General features: G+C 42.6%; 1 protein-coding gene across 2 annotated transcripts in view; it reads right to left on the reverse strand.

Annotated features, from left to right (window-relative positions):
• Window positions 1–6,975: 6,975 nt before the first annotated feature.
• The window catches only part of rpl38 (ribosomal protein L38), an 86,401-nt gene continuing 78,465 nt past the window's right edge, over window positions 6,976–14,911 (reverse strand). For both annotated transcript variants that reach the window (XM_070857689.1, XM_070857690.1), the window contains exons 4-5: window positions 9,812–9,934; window positions 6,976–7,058 (exon numbers count right to left, since the gene is read on the reverse strand). In XM_070857689.1, the coding sequence (XP_070713790.1) occupies window positions 7,033–7,058; window positions 9,812–9,934 (149 nt within the window). In that variant the 3' untranslated portion in view covers window positions 6,976–7,032. The remainder of the gene's footprint in view (window positions 7,059–9,811; window positions 9,935–14,911) is intronic.

Genomic DNA, 14,911 nt, shown 5'->3' on the forward strand with positions numbered 1-14,911 from the left:
CGTCACCCAGCCGCTATTCACGCGCGCCAGCGAGAGCCTGGCGGGGGCGCGCTCCCGCGGGACCCCGCCTCGGTGACGCGACATTCCTCGCGTGTCCGCGCACCCACTACAATGGCAAGGAACGTGTTCCTCGAGGTGTTCACCGCATGAGCTCCAGCCAGCCTTTTCTCCACATTTTCTTTATAACTATGAAAGTGCTCTAAAACAAAGTTAATAAAGAAAAAAAAGGAAAGGCTTGCATTTACATAGCACCTTTCACGACCACCGGATGCCCCAAAGCGCTTTGCAGCCAATGACGTACTTTTGGAGTGTAGTCACTTGTAATGTAGGAAAGTGGCTGCCAATTTGTGCACAGCAAGCTCCCACAAACATCCATCAATGTGATAATGAGCAGATAATCTGTCTTTTTTAGTGATGTTGCTTGAGGGATAAATATTGGCCAGGACACCGGAGCAAACTCCCATACACTTCTGCAAAATTGTGCCCTGGGATCTTCTGCCTTCACCTGAGAGGGCAGACGGGAACTCGGTTTAATGGCTTATCTGAAAGACCGCACCTCCGACAGCGCAGCATTCCCTCAGCGCTGCACTGGAGTGTCAGCCTAGATTTTTGTGCTCAAGTCTCTGAAGTGGGACTTGAACCCACAACCTTCTGACTCAGAGGTGAGTATGCTACCCACTGAAACACACAATCAATAAAACATAACTTTAAAAAAAATGCCCCTCTGATTTCTCAACCCAGTTGCCCGCAGTAGTGATTAATCGTTAATTCCTGGATACTCCAGGACAATCCAAACGCCCAACTCGCATGACCCACGGGAGCCATGACTGACTCCACTAGTAGGGGAGACCAGAACTAGGGGGCACAGCCTCAAAATACGGGGGAGCCAACTTAAAACTGAGTTGAGAAGGAATTTCTTCTCCCAGAAGGTTGTGAATCTGTGGAATTCTCTGCCCAAGGAAGCAGTTGAAGCTAGCTCATTGAATGTATTCAAGTCACAGATAGATAGATAGATTTTTAACCGATAAGGGAATTAAGGGTTACAGGGAGAGGGCGGGTAAGTGGAACTGAGTCCACGGCCAGATCAGCCATGATCTTATTGAATGGCGGAGCAGGCTAGATGGCCTAACTCCTGTTCTAATTCTTATGTTTTTATGAAAACTCAAGGGTGGCAGCTGCGTTAGGTTCACACATGTCTGATTTCTTGATGAGAATGTTAACCTCCGGGCGGAGAAGTCTACCTAATCCGCAGCTGGCCCCTTCTGATTTAACGGCCAGGCCTCATCAACATGCCGACTTCCTTCCCGAAACGGGAGGGAAGTTAGCAGGAAGTGCCGCAAAGTCAGATTGATTCCCTGTATTTACATTTTCCTCCCTTCTCCATGCCACCCATGTAAATGCAGGAAAAGGGTTTCAGGGTAGTCAGCGGTTGGAAATAGACAGCTGGTAGGTCAGCATGATTTCAACAAAAGCAGCAGACCTTATAGCTGGCAACTAGATAATGAGTGAGCCCTTTAATTGAATTGAACCACAAAGGAAGAAGAGGAAATGGATTGAATGCAATGCTCCCATTAAGCTGCACGGCGGTCTGGAGATCCCATGCAGGCAGCTTGCCGGCTTTCAAATGGAAAAACCGCACATGTAGGGAGATTTGAATGGATCACACACCCAAAAAAATTACTGGGAACATTGAATGTCCACTTTTTTTGAAATGCTGGAAACAGGTGAAAATTAGATGTAAATTAAATGAGATCCTGTAACGAGTCCATCCCAATTGGATAGATGGCTGGCCCTTTGTTCCTTCAGCCAAGTCATTAATATATTGCAAAAAGCAGAGGTTCCAGTACATATCCTTGGGGAACATCATTTGTCACATCCCACTAATCAGAGAATGTTCCCTAATCAGTCTCCCACCTCCCAACCAATTACCAACTTCTGTCACAAGCTTACTTCCATTATTGCTTTCATTATTGCTAATAATCTCTCATGTGGTACCTCATCAAAGGCCTTCTGAAAGTCCAGATTAGTCAATGTTGTCCAATACATTAGCCACTGGCCACTTTCTTTATCTTAATATATTTGTAAAAACTTTTGCTGTTATCTTTGATATCTCTTGCAAGTTCTTTTCCATATTCCTTTTGGCACCTCATTAACTTCTTGTATCCTTTTGTTACTTTTTATAGTTATCCCACTTTTACTTGCATATCTGTTTATGATTTCCATCCAGTGACTGCTGTTGGAAAAGGGTGGGTGGAAATTGGCTTGGTATGATGCACTTCCCACCATCCTACTGACACAGTCAGAGGCATACATGAAGAATGATCATGAGAGCAAGCTATTGGATAAATGACAAATGATAAATAAAAACATAGTATAATGGAGTTCTGAAGAAGGGAATACACCTGAAAACATTAACTTGTCTTACAGAATAATCGGCAGCTTTAGGAGAGAACATGAAGGGATTCTCAGCCACCAAAATAAATTGCAAATCTAATATAATTTGGTTATTTACAGGTTCTCTTTCGTTTAAGTTTCTTCGTAATTTACTTTCTAGCTTTCATATTTTTCCATAAAGTTCAGGCATACCTATAGTAGAAAAACTATCTTGTACAACTTCCATGCTGATTCAAGATCGGTGAAAAACTTCAACCAATACTACAGGACTTTATTGTTCACAATTTAATACTGATGCCAAGTGCAAACAGGCCTCCAGGCAATGCTTCCTTAAAGCAATATGGCCAAGTATAGGAAGTCAGTAGAGGTGGGAGAATCATATGCACAAACCCACATGGAAGCACTCTATGCCAGCATTTAGTGCCTTACTGATGCATTGTAGCTTTGTTTGAGAAAGAAAAATTCTCAAAAAAGAATGCAGATTTAATACTTATGCCTGCCATCTGCCTGTGACATTGTGAGTTGCAGGGTAAAGGACAACTATAAACTCTCAAAAGCTTTCATGACCACCGGACGTCTCAAAGCTCTTTACAGCCAATGAAGTATTTTTGGAATGTAGTCACTATTGTAATGTGGGAAACGCGGCAGCCAATTTTCACACAGCAAGCTCCCACAAACAGCAAGGTGATAATGACATTAGAGGGAACAGCATGCGGCAGAATACCACTGCAGGGAGCAGCACGTGCTGGTGCAGGAGGTCGACGGCTGACCTCAGTGCAGGCAGGTGCAGCAGGAGTGGTTAGGTCGGGGCGAAGAATGTGATCGGGGCCCAGGACAAGCGAGAGTTCGAGGCCCAGACGCGGCGAGGGCCCAGGGGCAGTCCACACTGCAATATATGTGCGCACTAGGTCTGTGCAGCAGAGCTGGTCTCCAGTTGTCTTGATTAATTCTTGCCACTGGACCAAGACCTAGCTGTCAAGCCCGTGCGTTGACGGGGGTGCAATGGCCACCACACGTTAACAAAAATCCACGCACAGGCATCTTCCACCCTTCAAAATGTAGTTCGGGATCTGGAATATTAGGGCCTTCATTGTAACATCTGTGAACTCATCCCTTTTTGGCGTGGAAGCAAGTCATCCTCATTTCGAGGGACTATCTATAAGATGAGAATGACCAGATAATTTGTTTTTTTAATGTTACGTTAAGGGATAAATATTGGCCACGACACTGGGGATAACTCCCCTGCTCTTCTTCGAAATAGTGCCATGGGACCTTTTACGTCCACCTGAGAGCCGACAGGGCCTCCGTTTAACATCTCATCCGAAAGACAGCACCTCTCAAGTGTTCCCTCAGCACTGCACTGGATTGCAAGCCTAGATTTATGTGCTCAATGCCCTGGAGTGGGACTTGAACCCACAACCTTCTGACTCAGAGGCAAGTGGGCTACCCACTGAAACACATGCAACTATTTCCCATGAAAATAGTGTGAACATGTAATTTTTATTTATTTATAACCATGTAGATTTTAGAAATTCAGTAACACTTCATAACTTTCCTCATTAAAAAAATGTATTCTTTGCATTCACCAGCAGAACCCCAAGTAAAATGATCAAAAGCCAAGTAACTGCAGCAATTAAGTTTCAACAAAACATCCAATGGTGCTGGATCTAGTTTGATCATCAAGGCACTTGTTTTCCCAAAAAGCTAGCATGCAGGTACAGCAAGTAATCAGGAAGGCAAATGGAATGTTGCCCATTATTACATGTGGGATAGAGTATAAAAGCAGGGACATCCTACTATAACTGTACAGGGTATTGGTGAGACCACATCTAGAGCACTGCAAACAGTTTTGGTCTCCTTATTTAAGGATTGCATTGGAGGCAGTTCAGAGAAGGTTCACTAGGTTGATTCCTGAGATGAAGGGGTTGACTTACGAAGAAAGCTTGAGGCGGTTGGGGTTTAGAAGAATGAGAGGTGATTTTACTGAAACATAAAAGATAGAGAGGGCTCGCCAAGGTAGATGCAGAGGATATTTCCACTCGTGGGGGAAATCTAGAATTCCTAGATTTTTTTTTAAATCCTCAAATTGAGTGTTATTTGATTCTAATGTATTTTTTAGTCTATTTTAGGATCAGTTTATTAAGCCACCGAACAAACTTATTCTAATGCACACTACATGTTGAGCTTTGAATGCTTTCAGGGGGAGGGGGAAGAGTAGTTAAGGTCAGAGAGCATTGCATGTTTGAAGGAAATGTGCATAAATCTTTAAAGGGGGAAGATATATGGTGACAGGACGAGAGCAGGCCTTGCCATGTTCTAGCCAAGAGCCCACACTGACACTGGGCTGATCGGCCGCTGTGTAGTGCCAACCTCTAAACTTTGATACAAAGAATGGTAATCTATTATACTCTGGCTCCCCCTTATGGACAGATCAAGTTATGATCATACATCATACTGGAGGTGTTGAAAGGACTGATTTATAGCTGACAAATTTTCAACCACGCAAGTAAATCTATAAGGATTTTTCTTTCGAAGTTATACAAATAATGACAGGTAGAGTTCAGGGAGCAAGTAGAGTTTAACAAGATGCATATGTGCAGGAGTTTATTCACAAGAGACTGGCTTTTGAATTCTGGATTGTGAACGATGTGAAGGATGTCAGTGGGGGGGGGGGGGGGGGGGGCGAGGGAGAGCAGAGCAGTTGAGGTTAGTTGTCCAGGTGATGGAGCCATAACATTTTAGCAGCAGGAGGAACAGGTTGTGCATCATACATTTTGTTTTGCTTTTGCATGCTTCTCCAATCTTTTCAAAGGCAGACCAAGACGACACTGACAAGCCAGATACGAATTATTAAATCAGTTTTAATTCTCAACAGTAAGTGAACAATGTTAGGATCAGGTTCACTAAATTTAAATACAACTGGTCTTCACATTATACAAAATAACACTATGCTTCCCAGAGAATTTTAATTGCCCCCTTGCATTTTAACCTTCTAATTCCTTGCCCTTGCTGTGTTTAAAGACCTGATTGACAGGGTGCATCACAGTTCCTATTGTTTTTAAATCTTCCCAAGTAGGATAGAGCCTATGCCAAGCAACCGTTACTGAGCGTACACGACCAGAAGCCTCCCAGCACAATGGAGGAAAGGCATTTATCAATTACCAAGACCAATACATTGTTGGTTTTGTGAAACAACTTTAAAAGCCTAGCTCATTAGTATTTTAACCATCTTTTGTCAGTGCCTCTCTTTTTAAAACTTTCTAAAATACACCATTATTAAAACACCCCTTCAATATAACTTACTCCAAATTCTTTAGTGTAGCAACATTTTTTTTTAAATGCGAAGCATGAAAGTTGGAAGGAGGCCATTCAGCCCACGGTGGCTATACTGGTTCTTCACTAGAACAATCCGAAACGAATCCCACTGCCGCATAGCACTGTACCTCCCCATTAACACTATCTTGCTCGGATTCAAAGATTTATTTATTGAATTTTGTTTAAAATACAATGGTCTCTGCCTCAACTGTGGCAAAGAATTCCTTGCTTAAACCTCTATGTAAAGAAATTTTCCCATGCTGTCTCATTTTTAGTGCCAATTCTGAATTGGTGATGCTTGTCATTTACTCCACAACCAAACGGAAACAGAATGAATACCATCAAATGTCTTAATTTAACAAATCGGACTCCATTTTGATATTCACGTCAATTTATAATGAGACGTTGAAAGGAAGAACAATTCAGCTTATGATCTCAAAAATGTTGATATCTCAAAGTACCAGTTATTGAGGTCTTGCACAACTGACTTGCAGCTAAAGTGAAAGGTGACAATTTGGCAGGGAACTGTAAATTGGATTAATTGACAGATAATAGGAAACTGGTCAACAATGACAATGTACCAATTGGACCACAGCAATCAAGTTCTCCTCCCCCAAAAAATTTGCTTGTGATCTGCTTGTATAACCAGAGGTTGCAAATACATTGAAATTGTTTGATAATGTACAATATTCAGAGAAAGGAGGTATCTTTAGTCATATAATGCAAATGTGAACTAAAAAAACAGCGTCCACGATAGGAATATATAACCAAATGCAGTGCAGCAAAATGAACTTATGCCCCCACTAAGCAAACGTATGAGAGCAATTGAGGCAAAAAGAATATTGATAATGTACCAGATCAATTTAATAAAAAAACAAAAATGCTGGCAACGCACAGAATGTCAGTACAGATATCCAGAAGATGTAGATAGGCCTCCTGTGAATTGCCAACCTGGTTTCAGATTTGATCATTCCTAAATTTGCTTACTTTCAATAAAAATCCAGATTAAAATACCATTCTTTCGAATTGGTTTTGGTCATCATATTTAAAGACACACAATCAGAAAGGGTTTGAGTGTAAACAAGTTTAAAATCAATTAGCTGTTTTACATCTAAAGGATCTGCATCTTATAACAAAAAAGCAAAAAAAAAAGGCACACTTATTTCTCTTTCTATTGCACTGGAATACAGATTAATATTGGTAGAATCTTGGAAGCAAGTATTCTGCTATTTGGATGTGTAGAAATATCAAATACCACAAAAGCAATTTTTGTACTTTTTTTATTTCAATAAAATCCAAATAACATCCATAGATTTCAGCTCCTTACTTCAGCTCTTTCACAGCCAGACCTGGAAAAAATAAAAAACACAACAGTTAGAGAGAATGTAAAGACAGTAATAAACATGCAAGCACCCCTTAATGCGTTCTCTGAAAAAGGTTAGAAGAAATACTTTATAGTTTGGTGAGGGAAATTTGAATTTTTAAATCTAAAACTCAGCTATGGTCACCAGAAAGACTTGCATTTATATAGCGCCTTTCAAGACCTCGGGATATCCCAAAGCACTTTACAGCCAATTTGCACACAGCAAGCTCCCACCAACAGCAATGTGATAATGACCAGTTTTTTTTAAAAAAGTGATGTTAAGGGATAAATATTTGCTGGGACACTGGGGAGAACTCTCCTGGTCTTTTTCGAAAGTCATGAAATGTTTTACGTCCACCAGAGAGGGCAGATGGGTCTCGGTTTAACATCTCATCCGAAAGATTGTGTTCAAGTACCGGAATGGAGCTAGAAACTCAGAACCTTCTTACTCGAGACCAGTTTAAACCCACTGAGCCGCACGGCCCGACCAACTCCAAATTGACAGGTTACAAAAGTTAGATCAGGGTCTCAAATCAGTGGCTTGGACTTCACACAAGTAAGGGGATCTTCAAGTTGCCAACTGCACAAAAATGTAATAGAATCAACAAAAAGTGATCTCCACTTTCCCACCATTGGCCATGCAAATGCAAATAGATTTCTATCAGGACTATTCTAATGCCAGGTATTACTTGTGGGACCTGTGCATTTAGCTCCCACTAACTTGACCAAGTCATAACGGGGAACAAAGAAATGGCGGACCAATTGAACAAGTACTTTGGTTCGGTATTCACTGAGGAGGACACAAACAACCTTCCGGATATAAAAGGGGTCGGAGGGTCTAGTAAGGAGGAGGAACTGAGGGAAATCCTTATTAGTCGGGAAATTGTGTTGGGGAAATTGATGGGATTGAAGGCTGATAATTCCCCAGGGCCTGATGGACTGCATCCCAGAGTACTTAAGGAGGTGGCCTTGGAAATAGTGGATGCATTGACAGTCATTTTCCAACATTCCATTGACTCTGGATCAGTTCCTATGGAGTGGAGGGTAGCCAATGTAACCCCACTTTTTAAAAAAGGAGGGAGAGAGAAAACAGGGAATCAGCCTGACATCGGTAGTGGGTAAAATGATGGAATCAATTATTAAGGATGTCATAGCAGTGCATTTGGAAAGAGGGAATATGATAGGTCCAAGTCAGCATGGATTTGTGAAAGGGAAATCATGCTTGACAAATCTTCTGGAATTTTTTGAGGATGTTTCCAGTAGAGTGGACAAGGGAGAACCAGTTGATGTGGTATATTTGGACTTTCAGAAGGCTTTCGACAAAGTCCCACACAAGAGATTAATGTGCAAAGTTAAAGCACATGGGATTGGGGGTAGTGTGCTGACATGGATTGAGAACTGGTTGTCAGACAGGAAGCAAAGAGTAGGAGTAAATGGGGACTTTTCAGAATGGCAGGCAGTGACTAGTGGGGTACCGCAAGGTTCTGTGCTGGGGCCCCAGCTGTTTACACTGTACATTAATGATTTAGACGAGGGGATTAAATGTAGTATCTCCAAATTTGCGGATGACACTAAGTTGGGTGGCAATGTGAGCTGCGAGGAGGATGCTATGAGGCTGCAGAGCGACTTGGATAGGTTAGGTGAGTGGGTAAATGCATGGCAGATGAAGTATAATGTGGATAAATGTGAGGTTATCCACTTTGGTGGTAAAAACAGAGAGACAGACTATTATCTGAATGGTGACAGATTAGGAAAAGGGGAGGTGCAAAGAGACCTGGGTGTCATGGTACATCAGTCATTGAAGGTTGGCATGCAGTTACAGCAGGCGGTTAAGAAAGCAAATGGCATGTTGGCCTTCATATCGAGGGGATTTGAGTACAGGGGCAGGGAGATGTTGCTACAATTGTACAGGGCCTTGGTGAGGCCACACCTGGAGTATTGTGTACAGTTTTGGTCTCCTAACCTGAGGAAGGACATTCTTGCTATTGAGGGAGTGCAACGAAGGTTCACCAGACTGATTCCCGGGATGGCGGGACTGACCTATCAAGAAAGACTGGATCAACTGGGCTTGTATTCACTGGAGTTCAGAAGAATGAGAGGGGACCTCATAGAAACGTTTAAAATTCTGACGGGGTTAGACAGGTTAGATGCAGGAAGAATGTTCCCAATGTTGGGGAAGTCCAGAACCAGGGGGCACAGTCTAAGGATAAGGGGAAAGCCATTTAGAACCGAGATGAGGAGAAATTTCTTCACCCAGAGAGTGGTGAACCTGTGGAATTCTCTACCACAGAAAGTTGTTGAGGCCAATTCACTAAATATATTCAAAAAGGAGTTAGATGAAGTCCTTACTACTAGGGGAATCAAGGGGTATGGTGAGAAAGCAGGAATGGGGTACTGAAGTTGCATGTTCAGCCATGAACTCATTGAATGGCGGTGCAGGCTAGAAGGGCCGAATGTCCTACTCCTGCACCTATTTTCTATGTTTCTATGTAAGGTTATCCAATCCATTAAATAGAACTAGGTCAATAAGGCATCAATTTTACACTGCCAAACATAAATGTATTTCCACTCCTTCAAAATATTTCTAACCTTGCATGGATCACTGGTTTAAACCCACATCCCATTGACTCTTTCAGCTCTAACTGCTGAAATATTGCCATTTGTAAAACACAATTTTGACCCAGCACAATGGTGACCTGTCCACCCAAATTCTGGTCAGCCAATCTGTCCATTTCTTACCTGGAGGCAGGGACTGTTTGAGTTTTTCAGCCTTTTCTTTGTCTGTGATGACTAATGTGTACAGGTACCTGCTGCACCGCACTTTGAATTTTACATTGTCCTTGTTCTTCTTAATTTTCACAGCTACATAAAACAAAGAGATTATCTTAATATAGCAGAAACATCCCACATCACATAACTGCACAAATCAGGCTTCTTACAATGCCATTTCCAGACAGATGATTGACAACTCTGAGAGTCGGTGATGCCCAGGGAAAGTGAATTTCATCCTTACCAAGGCCAGTACACAAACCGATTCAAGTGGGACAATGCTCCATCACAGCAAGCATGTAACCAAAAACTTGTTTCTGCCTTCACATCAAAGATATCCAGAAAAAACAGATCCAGGTAATTCAGAATCATGTGTAGATCACTGTGAGATGGGACGACCTGCTTCACTGGCAGTTCATGTATTCAAAACTTACAGAATTACATTTATTCAAATTATTTCCCAGAACATCTACATTGGTTCAATTACACAGAAACTCTGGTCTTCATTCCCTTTCACGGTTAGCTGGTTTACAAAATATGGCTTCATGTGGCCCCATGAATTATTGAGAGACACAATTTCCCACTGCTTCTCCACCCAACCTATTCAAAGCGTTGGCTTGCAAGTTTATCTGGAGCCAACTGGAAATCCTTCCAGTCAATGACAGGATTATTCTGTAACGATGATCTTTACCTGCTTGCTGGTATTGCCCCACCTTCATAAGAAGGCAAGTTTCATAAAGAGTGAAAAAGTCAATGCAAACAAGTGATGCTCATCATCCACTTTTTCCCAACACGAGACAACAAATAAGAGGCTCACGTCCAGGAGCAGTTCCTTACATGCTGCCCAGGTCTTGGAATGGAATCCCCACAGTTGTAGATGAGATGTTTTTTTTTTTTAAATGGTTCTTCTATAACTGTTCATAATTTCTATCCAGTGACTGCTGTTTGGAAAAGGGAGGGTGGAAATTGGGGTTGGTATGATGCTCTTCCCACTATCCTAATGACACTTAGTCAAGAGGATCTTTTGATCCAGAGGAATCTCTTCCAACAGGAGCCACTGACACTTGGCCTACTTGGCTGTGTCTCGATCGCTGCACAGCCCTCATGCAGAAGAGAGGATACAGCCAAACTGATGCCTCTCCAGTCAGTCACTCGGTAGTGTCTAAAACAATGGAGCATCTCTCTTCACCACCAGAGCCATGCAGACCAAAGATCTGAGGGACTTCCATGCAGGCTCTGGCTTGAGAGTTGAACAGTGGCAAGGAAAGGTGTGGGGACAGGACAGGACAGGTCAGGTTTATCCCAATCCATGAGCTAGGTTGACTGGTCCATTAAATGCACTCCACTACTGCAGACCTGTTTGACTCCTATCAAATTGCAAGAGTCTGCCAGTTCCAATTTACCATTCCCAACTCCCCACATAAAAAGGCTCTGGAAAAGAGACATGCCTGCCAAGAGGGAGAGTCCCCCTCGAGGTTATGGAGCAGTCTCAAAATGCTTTACAGCCAATGAAGTATTTTTGAAGTCACTGTTGTAATGTGAGAAACGTGGCAGCCAATTTACGCACAGCAAACTCCCACAAACAGCAATGACCAGATAATCTGTTTTTTATTATGTTGATTGAGGGATAAACATTGGCCAGGACACTGGGGAGAATTCCCCTGATCTTCAAAATAGTGCCATATGGTGTTTTATGTCCACTTGAGAGCAGACGAGGCCTTGGTTTAATATTTCATCCAAAAAGACAGCATCTCTGACCAGTGCAGCACTCAGTACTGCACTGGAGCGGCAGCCTAGATTATGTGCTCAAGTCCCTGGAGTGGGACTTGAACCCACAACCTTCTGACTCAGGCAAGCGTGCTAGCCACTGAGCTACAGCTGACACATGCATGTTGCGTGTTCTGTAACCTTTGCTCCATGTTCTTTGCCACAAAGCCACCTGACAGAACAAATGTAACTTGCATTGAAGAGCAGAGCACTACTACCCAAATTCAGTGTTACAAAGAATTGAAAACAGGCAAAAGCGGTCATTAAATATAAAGAATTAACAATTGCGACAGATGGCCCTTGTATTTGCTAACCAATACCTTCAAAGTCCTCCTTTGAAATACCAGACTTGTAATTACCCAGCAACATAATCTATTGATTAGCCCATCGGTGGAAAAAACAATTTCTTCAAAACAAATGCCTACAAGAGTGAGACCATCCCACACAATTAATGAAGACAGTAAAAAAAAAATAAAGCCACCCTCTAAGAATGCATGACTGCTTCTCCAGTTACGAGTATATAGCTAGAGTACAAATCCTGGATACAATCCTTGACTTGGCATCAACGATCCCACAAAGCTGCACACTGGCTATTCAATGGAAATAACCACGCACGTGAAAAATTGAATGGGACATGCAGCCAGTTAAAAGGCATGTGCACCAAAAAAAGTTACATGAAACATTGCTTGGTCTAACGGTGGACAAGTCCTCTGGACCTGATGGCCTGCATCCTAGGGTCTTAAAGAAGTGTCTGCCGAGGTAGTGGATGCATTGGTTGTAATCGACTAAAATTCTTGATTCTGAAGAGGTCCCAGCAGATTGGAAAACTGAAAATGTAACGCCACTATTTTTAAAAAAAAGGAGGGAGACAGAAAGCATGAAACTATAGACCAGTTAGCCTAACATCTGTCGTTGGGAAAATGCTGGAGTCCATTATCAAAAGGAAGCAGTAGCAGGACATTTGGAAAAGCATAATACAGTCAAGCAGAGTCATCATGGTTTTATGAAAGGGAAATCATGTCTGATAGATTTGCTGGAGTTCTTTGAGGATGTAAGGAGCAGGGTGGATAAGGGGGAAGCCAGTGGATGTGGTGTATTTGGATTTCCAGAAGACTGCGATAAGGTGCAACATAAAAGGTTACCGCACAAGATAAGAGCTCACAGGGTTGGGGGTAATATATTAGTTAGCCAATCCTCTATCCATGCTAACAGAAAAGAGAGAGTCAGGATAAATGGATCATTTTCCAGTTGGCAAATGGTAACGAGTGGGGTGCAACAGGGATCAGTGCTGGGCCTCAATTATTAAATGACTTGGATGAAGGGACCGAGTGTAATGTAGCCAAGTTTGCTGATGACACCAAGATGGGTGGGACAGCAAGTTGTGAGGAGGACACAAAAAATCTGCAGAGATATAGACAGGCTAAGTGAGTGGACAAACATTTGGCAGATGGAGTATAAATGTGGGAAAGTGTGAAGTTATCCACTTTGGTAGAAAAAATAAAAAAGCATATTATTAAAATGGAGAGATTACAAAAACCTGGGGGACCTTGTGCAGGAAACACAAAAAGTTAGTATGCAGGTACAACAAGTAATTAGGAAGAGAAATTGAAGTTGGCCTTTATTGCAAGGGGGATGGAGTATAAAAGCAGGGAAGTCCTGCTACAACTGCACAGGGTATTGGTGAGGCCACACCTAGAGTACGGTGTACAGCTTTGGTCTCCATATTTAAAAGGAGAGATATATACTTGCATCAGAGGCAGTTCAGAGAAGGTTCACTCGGCTGATTCCTAAGATGAAGGGGTTGACTTATGAAGAAAGGTTGAGTAGGTTGGGCCTATACTCATTTGAGTTCAGAAGAATGAGGTGACCTTATTGAAATATACAAAATACTGAGAGGGCTCGACAAGGTAGATGCAGAGAGGAGGTTTCCACTTGTGGGGGAATCGTTCAAGAATAAAGGGGTCGCTCATTTAGAACTGAGATTAGGAGGAATTTCTTCTCAGAAGGTTGTAAATGTGTGGAATTCTCTGCCCCAGAGAGCTGTGGAGGCAGGGGTCATTGAATATATTTAAAGGTGGAGATGGACAGATTTATGAACGGTAAGGGACTCGAAGGTTATGGGGAGCGAGCAGGGAAGTGGAGCTGAGCCCAAGATCAGAATCAGCCATGATATTACTAAATGGCGGAGCAGGCTCAAGCGACCAAATGGCCTACTCCTGCTCCTATTGCTTATGTAAGGCTACACAAGTCACTAGGATAAAAACTTCATTTTTAAAAGACTAAAGCCCTCACAATCTACCTCTCAGAAGTCCAACATGTTCAATACACAGGGCACAGGCTGATTCCTCAGTAGTTTAGAATCTCTACTAAATGCCTTTATTTTGGAAAGAAACCATATCCGCACTCTAGGGCAAGGGTATGCATGCCTCAATGGGCAAATCTAAATCCTGTCATTCACGCTGATCTCCAAAAGGTCATTATGACCCCCTTCCCAGCATAGCAGATTTTATGCATGCTGTCGGAACATCCAGGTTGCAAGTTTCAACCCAAGTCCAACAATGTTGCTTTCAATTTGCACTCATAAGAACATAAGAATTAAGAACAGGAGTAGGCCATCTAGCCCCTCGAGCCTGCTCCGCCATTCAACAAGATCATGGCTGATCTGGCCGTGGACTCAGCTCCACTTACCTGCCCGCTCCCCATAACCCTTAATGGTTAAAAATCTATCTGTGATTTGAATACATTCAATGAGCTAGCCTCAACTGCTTCCTTGGGCAGAGAATTCCACAGATTCACAACCCTCTGGGAGAAGTAATTCCTTCTCAACTCGGTTTTAAATTGGCTCCCCCGTATTTTGAGGCTGTGCCCCCTAGTTCTAGTCTCCCCGATCAGTGGAAGCAACCTCTCTGCCTCTATCTTGTCTATCCCTTTCATTATTTTAAATGTTTCTATAAGATCACCCCTCATCCTTCTGAACTCCAACGAGTAAAGACCCATTCGATTCAATCAATCATCATAAAGTAACCCCCTCATCTCCGGAATCAGCCTAGTGAATCGTCTCTGTACCCCCTCCAAAGCCAGTATATCCTTCCTTAAGTAAGGTGACCAAAACTGCACGCAGTACTCCAGGTGCAGCCTCACCAATACTCTGTACAATTGCAGCAGGACCTCCCTGCTTTTGTACTCCATCCCTCTCGCAATGAAGGCCAACATTCCATTCGCCTTCCTGATTACCTGCTGCACCTGCAAACTAACTTTTTGGGATTTAATGTTTATGTTTTGCAGGTAGACTCTAAAAGAGTT

The sequence above is a fragment of the Pristiophorus japonicus genome, chromosome 16 (genome assembly GCF_044704955.1).
Source record: "Pristiophorus japonicus isolate sPriJap1 chromosome 16, sPriJap1.hap1, whole genome shotgun sequence".
Taxonomy (NCBI): domain Eukaryota; kingdom Metazoa; phylum Chordata; class Chondrichthyes; family Pristiophoridae; genus Pristiophorus; species Pristiophorus japonicus.